Here is a 14,987-nt window from a genome sequence, read left to right as displayed (position 1 = left end):
TTCAATATTTGCAGATGACACTAAACTCTGCAGGGTAATCAATACAGAGGAGGACAATTTTATATTACAGGATGATTTATGTAAACTAGAAGCTTGGGCTGATAAATGGCAAATGAGCTTTAATGGGGATAAATGTAAGGTCATGCACTTGGGTAGAAGTAATAAGATGTATAATTATGTGCTTAATTCTAAAACTCTGGGCAAAACCGTCAATGAAAAAGACCTGGGTGTATGGGTGGATGACAAACTTAAATTCAGTGGCCAGTGTCAGGCAGCTGCTACAAAGGCAAATAAAATAATGGGATGCATTAAAAGAGGCATAGATGCTCATGAGGAGAACATAATTTTACCTCTATACAAGTCACTAGTTCGACCACACTTAGAATACTGTGCACAGTTCTGGTCTCCGGTGTTTAAGAAAGACATAGCTGAACTGGAGCGGGTGCAGAGAAGAGCGACCAAGGTTATTAGAGGTCTGGGGGGTCTGCAATACCAAGATAGGTTATTACACTTGGGGCTATTTAGTTTGGAAAAACGAAGACTAAGGGGTGATCTTATTTTAATGTATAAATATATGAGGGGACAGTACAAAGACCTTTCTGATGATCTTTTTAATCATAGACCTGAAACAGGGACAAGGGGGCATCCTCTGCGGTTGGAGGAAAAAAGGTTTAAGCATAATAACAGACGCGGATTCTTTACTGTAAGAGCAGTGAGACTATGGAACTCTCTGCCGTATAATGTTGTAATGAGTGATTCATTACTTAAATTTAAGAGGGGACTGGATACCTTTCTGGAAAAGTATAATGTTACAGGGTATATACACTAGATTCCTTGATAGGGCGTTGATCCAGGGAACTAGTCTGATTGCCGTATGTGGAGTCGGGAAGGAATTTTTTTTCCCCAATGTGGAGCTTACTCTTGCACATGGGTTTTTTTTGCCTTCCTCTGGATCAACATGTTAGGTTAGGCTATGGGTTGAACTAGATGGACATATAGTCTTCCTTCAACCTTAATAACTATGTAACTATGTAACTATGTAACTTTGTTCCCGCTGTACAGTTTGGCGGAGGAGGGATAATGCCATGGGCTTGTATTTTAGGGGTCCTCAACTCCTTAGTTTCTAGTGAAGAGAAATCTTAATACTTCAGCACAGACATTGTGGACAATTGTAGCCTCCTGCTTTGTGGGAACAGTTTGGAGAAGACCTTGTTTTTGTTCCCTATGACAGTGCGTAGTGCACAATGTCCATACAGACCTGGCTGGGGAGAACATGACCGGCTGCGGAGAACTGTCACCAGCCCCATCCACCACCTTTGGTGTCCATACAGACCTGGCTGGGGAGAACATGACCGGCTGCGGAGAACTGTCACCAGCCCCATCCACCACCTTTGGTGTCCATACAGACCTGGCTGGGGAGAACATGACCGGCTGCGGAGAACTGTCACCAGCCCCATCCACCATCTTTGGTGTCCATACAGACCTGGCTGGGGAGAACATGACCGGCTGCGGAGAACTGTCACCAGCCCCATCCACCACCTTTGGTGTCCATACAGACCTGGCTGGGGAGAACATGACCGGCTGCGGAGAACTGTCACCAGCCCCATCCACCACCTTTGGTGTCCATACAGACCTGGCTGGGGAGAACATGACCGGCTGCTGAGAACTGTCACCAGCCCCATCCACCACCTTTGGTGTCCATACAGACCTGGCTGGGGAGAACATGACCGGCTGCGGAGAACTGTCACCAGCCCCATCCACCACCTTTGGTGTCCATACAGACCTGGCTGGGGAGAACATGACCGGCTGCTGAGAACTGTCACCAGCCCCATCCACCACCTTTGGTGTCCATACAGACCTGGCTGGGGAGAACATGACCGGCTGCTGAGAACTGTCACCAGCCCCATCCACCACCTTTGGTGTCCATACAGACCTGGCTGGGGAGAACATGACCGGCTGCGGAGAACTGTCACCAGCCCCATCCACCACCTTTGGGATGAACTAGAACAGAGATTGTGAGTCCGGTCTCTCCCGTACATCAGGGTTTGACCTCATTATGTTCTTCTGGATGAAAGGAGAAAAATTCCCGCAGACACTTCCAAAATCTTACAGAAACTTTTCCGAGAAGAGCAGAAACTGTTATAGCTGAAAAGGGGGAAATTGATATTAGTGCCTGTGAATGTGAAGTGGGAGGTCAGGAAATCTTCTGCGGGTGTAATGGAGGTTTCCGGATACTGTTGGCCATGTAGTGAAGATCTTGCGAATGTCCCCAATGTGATGCTGATGGAAGCTCTAAGTTCCTCTGTGAAGTTGATGGCCGGCCGTCTGTTGCTCGTCTTCGGTCACCCTTTGCACGTTCTGACATTTCGCTCCATGTGCCTGTCACCACTTATCCAATCATGATGACGGGTCAGTGCTTCTCGCAGGATCCGTCCACCTCTTCCCGGCTGCTGTAAGCCTCCCGGTGACTTTACTGCTGCAGGTGGTTTTGTCTCCATGCATTGAGATGATTCTCAGAGGAAGCCTCCGTTTCACCAAGATACAAACATGATCTGAAGTCTTAAGCTTCGATGATGGAAGATCCCGTCCCTTATTTCCTTCGATGAGCAGCTTCTGATGTTTTTGGTGGTTCTGTAATCTGATGGCTCAGTGATCACTCCTCTGACAATCTGCCCGCTGCCATATTTCAATAAAGGGATTTATAATTTATCCACAGGGAAGGCGCTAAACGATGCAAGAGTCATGCATGTGTATTACTGATCCGTTCACACAGGGCACATGGGACCCCCATTCTCACGATCACGGGGGGTCCCAGCGATTATACATTTACGACCTATCCTAAAGCTGATGCACATGCATGATCACCCCTCGATTCACTGTCTGTAGCAGCAGATGCGCACCACCGCTGCCATAGAAGTTAATAGAGCGGTGGTCATGAGCACTACCCTTCCATTCACATAGAACATTCAATCCCCCATTCTCAGGATTGCAGGGGTCCCATTCCCCTACCAGTCGCATTTCTGACTTCTCTTGTGGATCAGCAAAAAATGTCATGGACTTATCCCTTTGGCAGCAAGATAATTTTTCTTTTTTAACTCATTTCTCTGTCCCTTGTTTTAGTCCTTTCCTCTTATGCATCCCCTGTCTGGATTGGGGTCAGCGCAGCGGAAAGGATTTCAGCAGAAAACCGGTATTTTTTGATAGTAGAAGGTTTTACAAGTGGAATTAGGATTTTAAGCGCATGGATTCATGTATGGATACAGAAGGAGGCTCTTAGACTGGGAGACAAAGTCACAGTTTATTCTCATTAGCAATGTTTTTTTTTATATTATTCTCTTATACATGGCACCAACATGTTCCGCAGCACAGAGATCGTTATCACTTCCTGTCATTATTACCTTAGGAGTATGTATTTGGGACTGTGACGGAATCACACGAGGAACATACAGAAAATACAAACCTGGACAGACTCGAAACACAAGACCCCGGTGCTGCAAGACAACAATAGTGACCACTGAGCCACCCGGCTGCCTTCATTTTCTACAGTCCAACCAGAAGTCGTTTAATAGCCAGTTTGGACAGGCCTACCAGAATTCTATGAAATCTGAACCAATGTCATGTTCTCGCCAGCACATATCCTGTTTACACAGGACGATGTGCTGCAGAGAACGATCCTTTTTAAGCCAGTTAAAATTATTGCACCTGACAAATGAGTGTTTTTCCTTTTTACGCAGGCCAATAGCAATCGGGAACGAGCGTTGTCTCTTTACACAGGTCGATAGCTATCGGGAGCGAGAGTTGTGCATCTTTACATAGGACGATACCTATCGGGAACGAGCGTTGTGCCTCTTTACACAGGACGATACCTATTTGGAACAAGCGTTGTGCCTCTTTACACAGGACAATACCTATCGGGAACAAGCGTTGTGCCTCTTTACACAGGACAATACCTGTCGGGAACAAGCGTTGTGCCTCTTTACACATGTCGATAGCTATTGGGAACAATCGTGCCTCTTTACACAGGCCGATAGCTAACGGGAACGAGCGTTGTGCCTCTTTACACAGGACGATAGCTATCGGGAACGAGCGTTGTGCCTCTTTACACATGACGATAGCTTTTGGGAGTGAGCGTTATGCCTCTTTACACAGGAGGATAGCTGTCGGGAACGAGTGTTGTGCCTCTTTACACAGGACGATACCTATCGGGAACGAGCGTTCTGCCTCTTTACACAGGACGATACCTATCGGGAACGAGCATTGCACCTCTTTACAGGACGATAGCTATCAGAACGAACGTTGTGCCTCTTTACACATGACGATAGCTTTTGGGAGTGATCGTTATGCCTCTTTACACAGGAGCATAGCTATCGGGAACGAGCGTTGTGCCTCTTTACACCGGACGATACCTATCGGGAACGAGCGTTGTGCCTCTTTACACATGACGATAGCTTTTGGGAGCGAGTGTTATGCATCTTTACACAGGAGGATAGCTGTCGGGAAAGAGTGTTGTGCCTCTTTACACAGGACGATACCTATCGGGAACGAGCGTTGTGCCTCTTTACACATGACGATACCTATCGGGCGCGAGCGTTCTGCCTCTTTACACAGGAGGATAGCTATCGGGAACGAGCGTTGTGCCTCTTTACACAGGACGATACCTATCGGGAACGAGCGTTCTGCCTCTTTACACAGGACGATAGCTATCGGGAACGAGCGTTGTGCCTCTTTACACAGGACGATAGCTATCCGGAACGAGCGTTCTGCCTCTTTACACAGGACGATACCTATCGGGAACGAGCGTTGTACCTCTTTACACAGGACGATACCTATTGGGAATGAGCGTTGTGCCTCTTTACACAGGGCGATAGCTATCGGGAACGAGCGTTGTGCCTCTTTACACAGGACGATACCTATTGGGAATGAGCGTTGTGCCTCTTTACACAGGAGGATAGCTATCGGGAACGAGCGTTGTGCCTCTTTACACAGGACGATACCTATCGGGAACGAGCGTTGTGCCTCTTTACACAGGACGATAGCTATCGGGAACGAGCGTTCTGCCTCTTTACACAGGACGATACCTATCGGGAACGAGCATTGTACCTCTTTACACAGGACGATACCTATTGGGAATGAGCGTTGTGCCTCTTTACACAGGGCGATAGCTATCGGGAACGAGCGTTGTGCCTCTTTGCACAGGACGATACCTATTGGGAACGAGCGTTGTACCTCTTTACACAGGACGATACCTATCGGGAACGAGCGTTGAACCTCTTTACACAGGACGATGCCTATCAGGAACGAGTGTTGTGCCTCTTTACACAGGATGATACCTATCAGGAATGAGTGTTGTGCCTGTTTACACAGGACGATACCTATCAGGAACGAGCGTTTTGCCTCTTTACACAGGACGATACCTATCAGGAACGAGCGTTGTACCTCTTTACACAGGACGATGCCTATCAGGAACGAGTGTTGTGCCTCTTTACACAGGATGATACCTATCAGGAATGAGTGTTGTGCCTGTTTACACAGGACGATACCTATCAGGAACGAGCGTTTTGCCTCTTTACACAGGACGATACCTATCAGGAACGAGCGTTGTACCTCTTTACACAGGACGATGCCTATCAGGAACGAGTGTTGTGCCTCTTTACACAGGACGATGCCTATCAGGAACGAGTGTTGTGCCTCTTTACACAGGATGATACCTATCAGGAATGAGTGTTGTGCCTGTTTACACAGGACGATACCTATCAGGAACGAGCGTTTTGCCTCTTTACACAGGACGATACCTATCAGGAACGAGCGTTGTACCTCTTTACACAGGACGATGCCTATCAGGAACGAGTGTTGTGCCTCTTTACACAGGACGATGCCTATCAGGAACGAGTGTTGTGCCTCTTTACACAGGATGATACCTATCAGGAATGAGTGTTGTGCCTGTTTACACAGGACGATACCTATCAGGAACGAGCGCTTTGCCTCTTTACACAGGGCGATAGCTATCGGGAACGAGCGTTGTGCCTCTTTACACAGGGCGATAGCTATCGGGAACGAGCGCTTTGCCTCTTTACACAGGACGATACCTATTGGGAACGAGCGTTGTGCCTCTTTACACAGGGCGATAGCTATCGGGAACGAGCGTTGTGCCTCTTTACACAGGACGATACCTATTGGGAACGAGCGTTGTACCTCTTTACACAGGACGGTACCTATCGGGAACGAGCGTTGAACCTCTTTACACAGGACGATGCCTATCAGGAACGAGTGTTGTGCCTCTTTACACAGGACGATACATATCAGGAACGAGCGTTCCTGTTAAAGCCTGTCTCCTGATTATTGGCTTGTCTGAGTTGGGTATAAGACTCTGTTCACACTGGAGTGACTTGGAAAGGGTCCAGTGGGTTTTGCCGAGATGTCCATCACTTTGATGGAAATGATAATGTTGCAACTAATATGATGTGAGCAGACACCTGCACATTTCTGTAAAGCTACAAATCAAAATCTCACATATGCCTTTTATATAGGTCTTTTTTTTTTTTTTGCTGTCTTTTTAACTTTTTTTTTACTGACTGTTCCTTTGCGATGGCAAATAATAATCGTGTGGGGAGAACTGACTGCAAGTTTGACACCGAGCTGAAGAATATTTCTGTTGTCACAATTCTTTTTGTTACGTTGTCCAGCAGACAGTTGTACTTGCCCCACGGCCCATGTATTACTTTAGCAGATGTTCCTGATCATTACGACAAGTACTGACACATAACCCAAATGTCTAATTCATGGCTCTAAATTCATTATTTGGTCGCATTGTTTTAATGTTCCATTTCAGGTACTGCACCAAACAATTCATGTTCATTCTCCGCAGTTTGATAACGATCACATAACTCTGCGTTCATCTGCTTCTCCTGTTGACGCAAAGCAATTTTTCTGCTCATTCAGTTGTGTAAATGACCCTTTAAACAGTTAATATAAATTTTTGGCCACTCTGGTTGCTGTTCAGGACAGTTGCCACAAGGTGGTGCCAGTGTTCCACTTCACTTTTTTCCCCTCTGTTTTTGCTGCTGCAATCTCCCGATTGTGATAAATTATCCGGCGAGGTCTGTAGAAGCGCATACAGTGAGGAAGTCTCTCCAGCTCCTTATTCCAAAGCGGATTACACTTTTTGCATTGTTTTCATTTTATTTTATCCCTGGATTTTATACATTAACGTGCCGTGGCTTTAAGAAGAAAAACTCTAATACGTTATTGGACTTCTGAATTTCATACAAATCAGATTGTCACATCCTTTTACAGCTCATTTGTGGATTTTAGTACTAGAGTTTACTCTAATATAAAAATTACCTCTTCAGAGAGGAAGAGGACTTGAACTCTAGTGCCACCTATTGGGAGTAACAAATCTAAGTCATGTGGCCAGGTTCATTAAAGGGTCCATACTGACTTGCAGGATTGCTACTCCCAATAGGTGGCTCTAAAGTTCTAGTCCTCTTCCTCTTTGAAAAGGCAATTTGCATATTTCATTTTCCAGAGGAGTATTGCACGGCCTATAAGTCTCCTCACTCTGATGGCTCGTCACTGTCCACAAGGAGAAACGATTCCTCTCTAATATTAAAGTGATGAGAATATCCAAATTAGAAGTTTGTTTCAAGGTCATAATGCCTTATTGTTTCTTTCTTTTAGGCGATAAATCAAATTCTCATCATTGTACAGTATAGATGCCGGACTATAAAATATTCTGGTTTATCGGATCTTGAAAGATTATATTAAACTCATCCGGAAAAGGCAGAGAAAGCTCTAAATAAAATACCAAATCGAAGTCGAAGTTCTTGCCCAGGGGCCCTTTTCTGTCTGTGTCCGCCATTGATCACATTGATGGGGAGTCAGCCCCCCAATAGTTTAGTGCCAGCAGTCCCTGGATATGTAGAACGTGTGGCGTCAGAGCAGGATAAAGTGTAGTGGTCGCTGCCGGATACTGCAGTTCAGTGGGTTCAAAAAAACATAAAATAAATAAATACAAAATATTACATTTTATTTAAGAAAAAGTCACAAGAAAAAAAAAAGCTCTTTTTAAAGTGAAAATGTAGAACATATAAGAGCAAGGATATAGAGATAGATATATATATATATATATATATATATATATATATTTATATATATATATATATTTATATATATATATATATATATATTTATATATATATATGTGTGTATATATATATATATATATATATATATATGTGTGTATATATATATATATATATATATATATATATATATACATACATACATACATACATACATACATACATACATACATACATACATACATACATAGTTTCTGTCACCCCAATGCTTTCCCATACAATGGCGATGTCAAATTCCAACTGTTTTGGGAATGAAAAGAACTGGAGAAAGGCCACTGCTCTTTTTTTAGTATTATAAGTTCAGAAATTTACGGGATATACGGTACACCAAAAATCCCATAAAGGTATGGTAGATGTGGGGCCCCTCCAAAAAGAAAAAAGAAAAAAAAAAAAAGGAAATAATTTACTGTTTAAAAAATAGTGGAAAATAAAGATCTATATAATGATTACGTGATTCTGCTGCAATTGCAATGACCCGTAGAAAAAAAGCAAATACATCAATTACATAGTAAATGCACCGCTATAAGGATTGCTGGCTTTCTGATTATTTCTTTTCTTTTCCTTATTCCCTCGCCCCAGAGTAGATGTAACTAAACTTTTTTTTTTTTTTTCAATAACTTTGTCCAGCATGGAAAGTTCTGAAACTTTAAAAATTACTTTATTAGTGGATTTCTCTTTGTTCCTGCATTTCCCCAGCCTATTTGCCTGCCTTTAGTTGCATTGATACCATGACATACTCCTTTTGGAGTCCGGGTGATGGCAGTGATGGGTCAGCTCCTGTGTCTCTTTTAGGCCTCATTTAGTCTAAGTTCACATTTGCGTTGTGCGCCGCAGCGTCGTCGCCACAACGCAAACAAAAACGCAGCAAAACGCATGCACATGCGGCCCATGCGGCGCCAATGTTAAAAGATAGGGCCGCACGACGCATGCGTTTTTGAAAAGGTCGGCGCCGCACAAAAAATCCAACATGTTGCGTTTGCCGCGCCCAGACAGGTGCGCCCTAACGCCGCATGCGGCGTAAAACGCAACACAACGCATGCACATGCGGCCCCATGCGGCGCCAATGTTAAAGATAGGGCCGCACGACGCATGCGTTGTGTTGCGGTGGCGACGCTGCGGCGCAAACCGCAAATGTGAACGTACCCTTAAACGTCTTTTTTTTTTTTTTTTTTTTTTTTAATAGTTTCATCAGGTTTTTGTCAGAGTTTGGTCGGATTTTCCTCCTTTTTGTTTTTCACTAAGGAGAAAAAAAAAAGTTTTTCCCCTTCTATCTATCAGTTAGTGAGAAACAGACAGCAGCACACTGATAGTGATGTCCAAGTTTTGAAAAGCGGAGGACACCATTCCATACTAGGGATCACCTGCAGGATACCAAAAAGGACAAACGTGAAACAAAGAAGTGTGCAATACAGAAAAAAAAATGATTACACAAAATGTATTTCTTGATTTGTTCTGATAGTTGAGGACTATGAACAGGAGTGGACCCATCCATCACCGCCATCATCTGTACTCCAATTGCGTCCGTTCTGATATCAATACAACTGAAAGCAGAGAAATAGACTGGGGAAATACAGGGGTTGGTAAACCGATGACGCGTACATTTTTTTTTTTTTACAGAAATTACAGAAAGTCAAATACACTAATAAAGTGATTTGCAAAGTTTCAAAACTTTACCTGCTGGAAAAAAATATTTTTTTTAATCTATACTAAAATGCCACCAATAAAAACTACAATATGGCTACTTCAAGTGATGACTAAAATGAATTTTGTGAATTACAAATGAAATCGTTATGGCTACTGGGATGCGGCAATGCCAACACCGGCACCTTCTGGTCCAGAATAGCCTGGCTCTTAGACGTGTCGTGTAGGGTCTGATAAGGGTGACCGCTGTGTTGTAGAGACGGCGTAACTCCTGCTTGTAGCGTTCAGTCTAACAGAGAGAAGCTGCAGCTGCACCCCCCCACTCCACCTTGTATTGATGTATTAGGAAGGAAAATCCCATTCTTGAAATTGAGAGTCCACCGCCTTACTTACAAGGTCTTCTTCTTCTGCAGGACTTCCCCCGAGGTCTTGTAGAGTCTATACCTGGCCAAATCAGAGCTGATGAGAGACTTATTAGGTGGCTGGTGTTATGGCAGATTCCAGAAAATAGCTTCTGTTGCCTCCGCCACCATGGTGGCCATAAGTGGATCCAGAGTCAGATGATTATAAGTGGTGGAATCTGGAAATAAGGAGCAATCTCTTCATATATCCTACAGAGGCCATGATGATTAATCCACCATCCTCCTTAATTTTGCAGCATTACTAATGAAGCCGGAGCTTCCATCTACAGTGTAAGCCCGGAGGCCGCCAAGGAGATGCCAGATCTGGACCCTAATCTGCGGAGTGCAGGTAACATTACTGGTACCACTAATTTGTTGTCCACCATCACTAACCCATGTTGGAGGGTTTTATGCAGAGCAGACCCAACCTCCTGTATGCAAGATCCTATTCGTGCCCAATCAGGGAAATCCATAGAGTCGATCCTAGTTCAGTAGGCGCATCAATCCCTACTGATCTTGGAGTGATGTGGCCATGGTCGGGGTCCACTGGATCTAGATCAGCAGATCTAGTATTGTTCATCTACCATCCTCCTGATCCCTCCTTTAAAATTGTTGTTCACCTCTCAGGACGTCTTTTTATTTTATTATTAAATTGATTTTTTTTTTTACATAAATGCATATATTTAGGAATAATTTTTTTTTTTTTTTTGCAATTGGGTTTCATTAAAAAATATTACAGCATTTACCTTTCTACAGACTTTTTTTTGTTTTCCTGCACATTCAACTTTAATGAGGTCTGCAGTCATAAATCAGCTAAGGGGATCCTAAAAAAACCAAAACAGAAAAAGTTAGATACTTACCCATTGGACCGTCAGAGCGAGGTCACCAACAGATTCTCAGTTAACCCATTCTATGGCCAGTAATAGGCAGTACAACGCAGAGACTTTAGAACGCAAATGGTGCAAAATCTTTTAATGAAACTGATTTGCAAAAATGATTTTTTAACCAAAAATGCAGTCATTTAAGTGAGAAAAATGTCCTCTCACCTAAAGGTGGACAACCCCTTTAACTGTTTTGCGCCTATGGGCGTCACTATACATCCACGCTGGGACCATATGTTAAAGGGATTCAGGAGCTGAGCTGCCTCCAGACACAGCTGATGTTGTGTTTATTGGTGTGACGCCGAGTCCCTTCTCGCGGACAAGCCGTGAGTCAGGGTAGTCAAAGAGTCCGAGGTCAAGAGCCTGGAGGATACATCATAAGCAGAGGGAAGAGACAAAGGCGTAGTCCACCAAGAAGATGGCGGATCAGCGCAAAGGGGAAAAAAAAATAAACTGTTAGACAGATTCCCTTTAAATAGAGAATTTCATGAATTTAAAGATGATCCGTCTGGTGATGGATTCCTTTTATAAATGAAGGGATTTAAAATAGACAGCTAGCTAGGTTTCTGCCAGTCTGGGAAGAGACATAACTTTGTGGTCGGATAATTGTGTAAATTATACCAGTCTTCTATATCACCGCTGATGTTCTAAATTAAATCCTTATATTTGTACCAAATGCCAAAGTAGATACCAAGTAACATTCCAAGTGAGGTCCTGGCTTCCAGTAACAACCAGGCACCAAGATCCGTTACAGCAAATGTGAGTGCTGTATACTGTAGGTTATTACACCGGCTCTGCTGTGCATATAGATAGTAACCCACTGGCGGCATTCAGTGACGAGGGCTGTAACTGATAGACAACGTTGCTAAGTATTTTATAGTGCAATATATTTTATTAGTTGTTTTTTATATAAATAATAATAATCATCTTTATTTTTATATAGCGCTAACATATTCAGCAGCGCTTTACAGACATTATTATCGCTGTCAATCTAAATTCCCCATCAGTATGTCTTTGGAATGAGGGAGGAAACCGGAGAACCTGGATGAAACCCACGCAAACACGGGAAGAACATACAAACTCCTTGCAGATGTTGTCCTTGGTGGGATTTGAACCCAGGACCCCAGCGCTGCAAGGCTGCTGTGCTAACCACTGAGCCACCGTGCTGCCCTATAAAAAGTCCCTATCGTTTTAACTAATGTTTCATAAATCAGTAGTAGAAACTTTGCAATATATCTTATCAGAGAAATTGTCTTTTTTTTCCATTTATGAGCCTCTTCTTTCCCTCCTCTCTGCCTCCTGAACTCCTCTTCCACTATTAAAAAAAACAAAAAAAAACACCTGCCTATTAACCCCTTCACAATCTTTGATGTACCCGTACATCATGGTCAGGTATGGGTTCCTGACCTCTTACTATGGGTACGTCATATAGATTATGTGGGGCACAGGAGCTGTGCCCGCTCGCTCGCCGCCGGGAACTCAGCTTAAATTAAAACCAAGGCCCGGATGTTACTCACAGTAGCAGTGCCTGTACTGCCCCGGGCCAATTAACCCCTGAAATACCGTGATCGATATCGATCGCAGCATTTAAAACGCTGGGAGAGGGAGGGGGCTCCCTCTCCCTTCTGATCGGTGCGTCATTTCTACCAATAAAAACGTCAACTCGTCCCACAAAAAACAAGCCCCCACATGACTGTCAGCAAAACTATGAAAAACGCTGCACAGACACCCCGCCTGACGCGGTGAACTTGACAGCGTGGGAAAATGTTCAGAAACTTTCCCACGCTAATGAGTTCATGTCCGGTCAGGCGGGGAGGCTGAACCAGCAGCTTTACATTCATTACACGGTGGGTTACAGTCGGGGCAGTAGCATTAGCACCGCTCCGGGTTGTAAACTATTTAACCCCTTGAGATGGATTGCAGCGTGGGACTTGACTGTACGGCGGACAGGTATGGGATATTGTTGCTTTTTTATTTATTTTTTTTTTTTTACAGAAGAAGGAGTGCTTCGCTTGGATTGAGAGTGCAATAAAGATGTTAAACCTGTGTGTTTCATTATTTCATTAAAAGACTTTATTGTTAATGTGTGTGTGTGTGTATTTTAACCCTTTCATCCTATTGGATTAATAATGGATAGGTGTCTTATTGACACCTCTCCATTATTAACCGGGCTTAATGTCACCTTACAATAGCAAGATGACATTAACCCCTTATTACCCCATATGCCACGCCAGTTTTTTCCGTGAATTAATCCTTTAATTTAACACCTACAGCTCCAAAATTTTACACACACACTACTAACATTATTAGTGAGGGACATATAAAAATCTAACTGATATGCAACGGTTTACTGTATATAAACCATGTGTCATATCTTGTCGGCTTCTGCAATGATTGTACAGAAGCCAACAATTAAATTATTGGCTATTCTGCTACCTAACTCTCTATGAAATATAAATATATATACACCTCTATTATGTGCATATATCTATTCTTTATATTCTATTCTAACTTGTCAGTGTGATTTTACTATACACTGCACTGAATTGCCGGCTTTTCTATAGGACACCGGTGCGTATTTCTCACAAGTCACACTGATGGCCCGTGTGGTGTGCGAGTTTTTCTTGCACCCATAGACTTTCATCGGCGAGTCTCGGCTGATGTACGGTGCAAATCGCAGCATGCTGTGATTTCACTCGCACGTATAATACGGGCAAGAAAAAAACGGATTCCCCATAGATTAACATTGGTCCGAGTGCTATGCGATTTTTTTTTTTTCTCCCATAGCACTCGTCCGTATTTCTCTCTAGTGTGACTCCGGCCTAAGGCTAGGTTCACATTGCGTTAAAGCAGCCCGTTCAACTCATGTGTTAAATGGGCTGCGTTAACGCAAGTGCCGACATGCCATTGCGCTAGCGCAGATAGAGCTAGCAGATGCTCTATCTGCACTAGCGGTGACGGACCTGGAAACACTGCAGCCCGCGTCCGAGGTCCGTCACTCAATGACGGCACATAGCTAGCGCACGCCCATTTGCGATGGGCCCGAAATAGTGCTTAATGGCAGCGTTAACGGACTGCGTTACACCGCGTTATGCCGCGGTGCAACGCAGTCCATCTAACGGACTGCTTAAACGTAATGTGAACCCAGCCTAAGATGGGAAAGCTCATTCATGGGCCAAGACTGTCCTTGGTATATGTGCAACGGGTGGCCCTTTCCTTTAGCGGTTAAGATGTTATTGATGTTATGACTTCTTATACAAATTTGTGGACCATAGGTCTTTAAAGGGAACTGTCATCTCTTAAGAGGGGGTGACACATTTGCAGATTAATAGTCTGGCTATTGCAATGTCATCTGGAGCTTACTGTGTACACTCCCTGACAGAAGTTATGTCGCTTATCCATGTTATGTAAATAAAAGCTTATAACCGGTTGTTAAATTCATCCATTGGTTGTATAAATTATTCTTTTGAAAGCTGAAACGCTCCGAAATGTGGTTTAGGTTAAGAAAATAAATTGGCATCAATTCAGAAATATTGATCAGTTAATGGACACAGAATGGTCAGATTTTGGCAAGACAAAAGTTTTGTCGCCTGGTCATATAATGCACCCAATCCTAGTTTACATCCTCACCTGTGCTCAGTAAATGATTGGTTAATTAGTATGTGTGTGTGTGTGTGTGTGTGTGTGTGTGTGTGTGTGTGTATAAAAAGAAACCCAATAAGCGAGAAAACAGCCGCACTCTCTTGGGTTATAGCTTGCAAAATGGTGTATTTATTCACATGTGTTAGACATTCAAATATATGTACACACACAGCAGGATAAGAAAATAGAGTAACGTTTCGACCCTATTCCAGGTCTTTCTCAAACTGCAAATAAACATAAATTACAATTAGTGTTTATGTACATAGAGCATAATGCGTGAA

At 43.5% G+C, this 14,987-nt stretch overlaps 1 protein-coding gene across 3 annotated transcripts in view; it reads left to right on the top strand.

Moving 5' to 3' along the window:
* The window catches only part of SRBD1 (S1 RNA binding domain 1), a 268,478-nt gene that overhangs the window by 132,803 nt on the left and 120,688 nt on the right, over positions 1-14,987 (top strand). For all 3 annotated transcript variants that reach the window (XM_069768624.1, XM_069768625.1, XM_069768626.1), the window contains one exon: positions 10,441-10,532. In XM_069768624.1, coding sequence (XP_069624725.1) covers positions 10,441-10,532 — 92 coding nt within the window. The remainder of the gene's footprint in view (positions 1-10,440; positions 10,533-14,987) is intronic.

This window comes from Ranitomeya imitator, chromosome 5, assembly GCF_032444005.1.
Source record: "Ranitomeya imitator isolate aRanImi1 chromosome 5, aRanImi1.pri, whole genome shotgun sequence".
NCBI classification, from domain to species: domain Eukaryota; kingdom Metazoa; phylum Chordata; class Amphibia; order Anura; family Dendrobatidae; genus Ranitomeya; species Ranitomeya imitator.
Note: the sequence above shows the minus strand (reverse complement) of the source record. Positions and strands in the feature narration are given on the sequence as shown.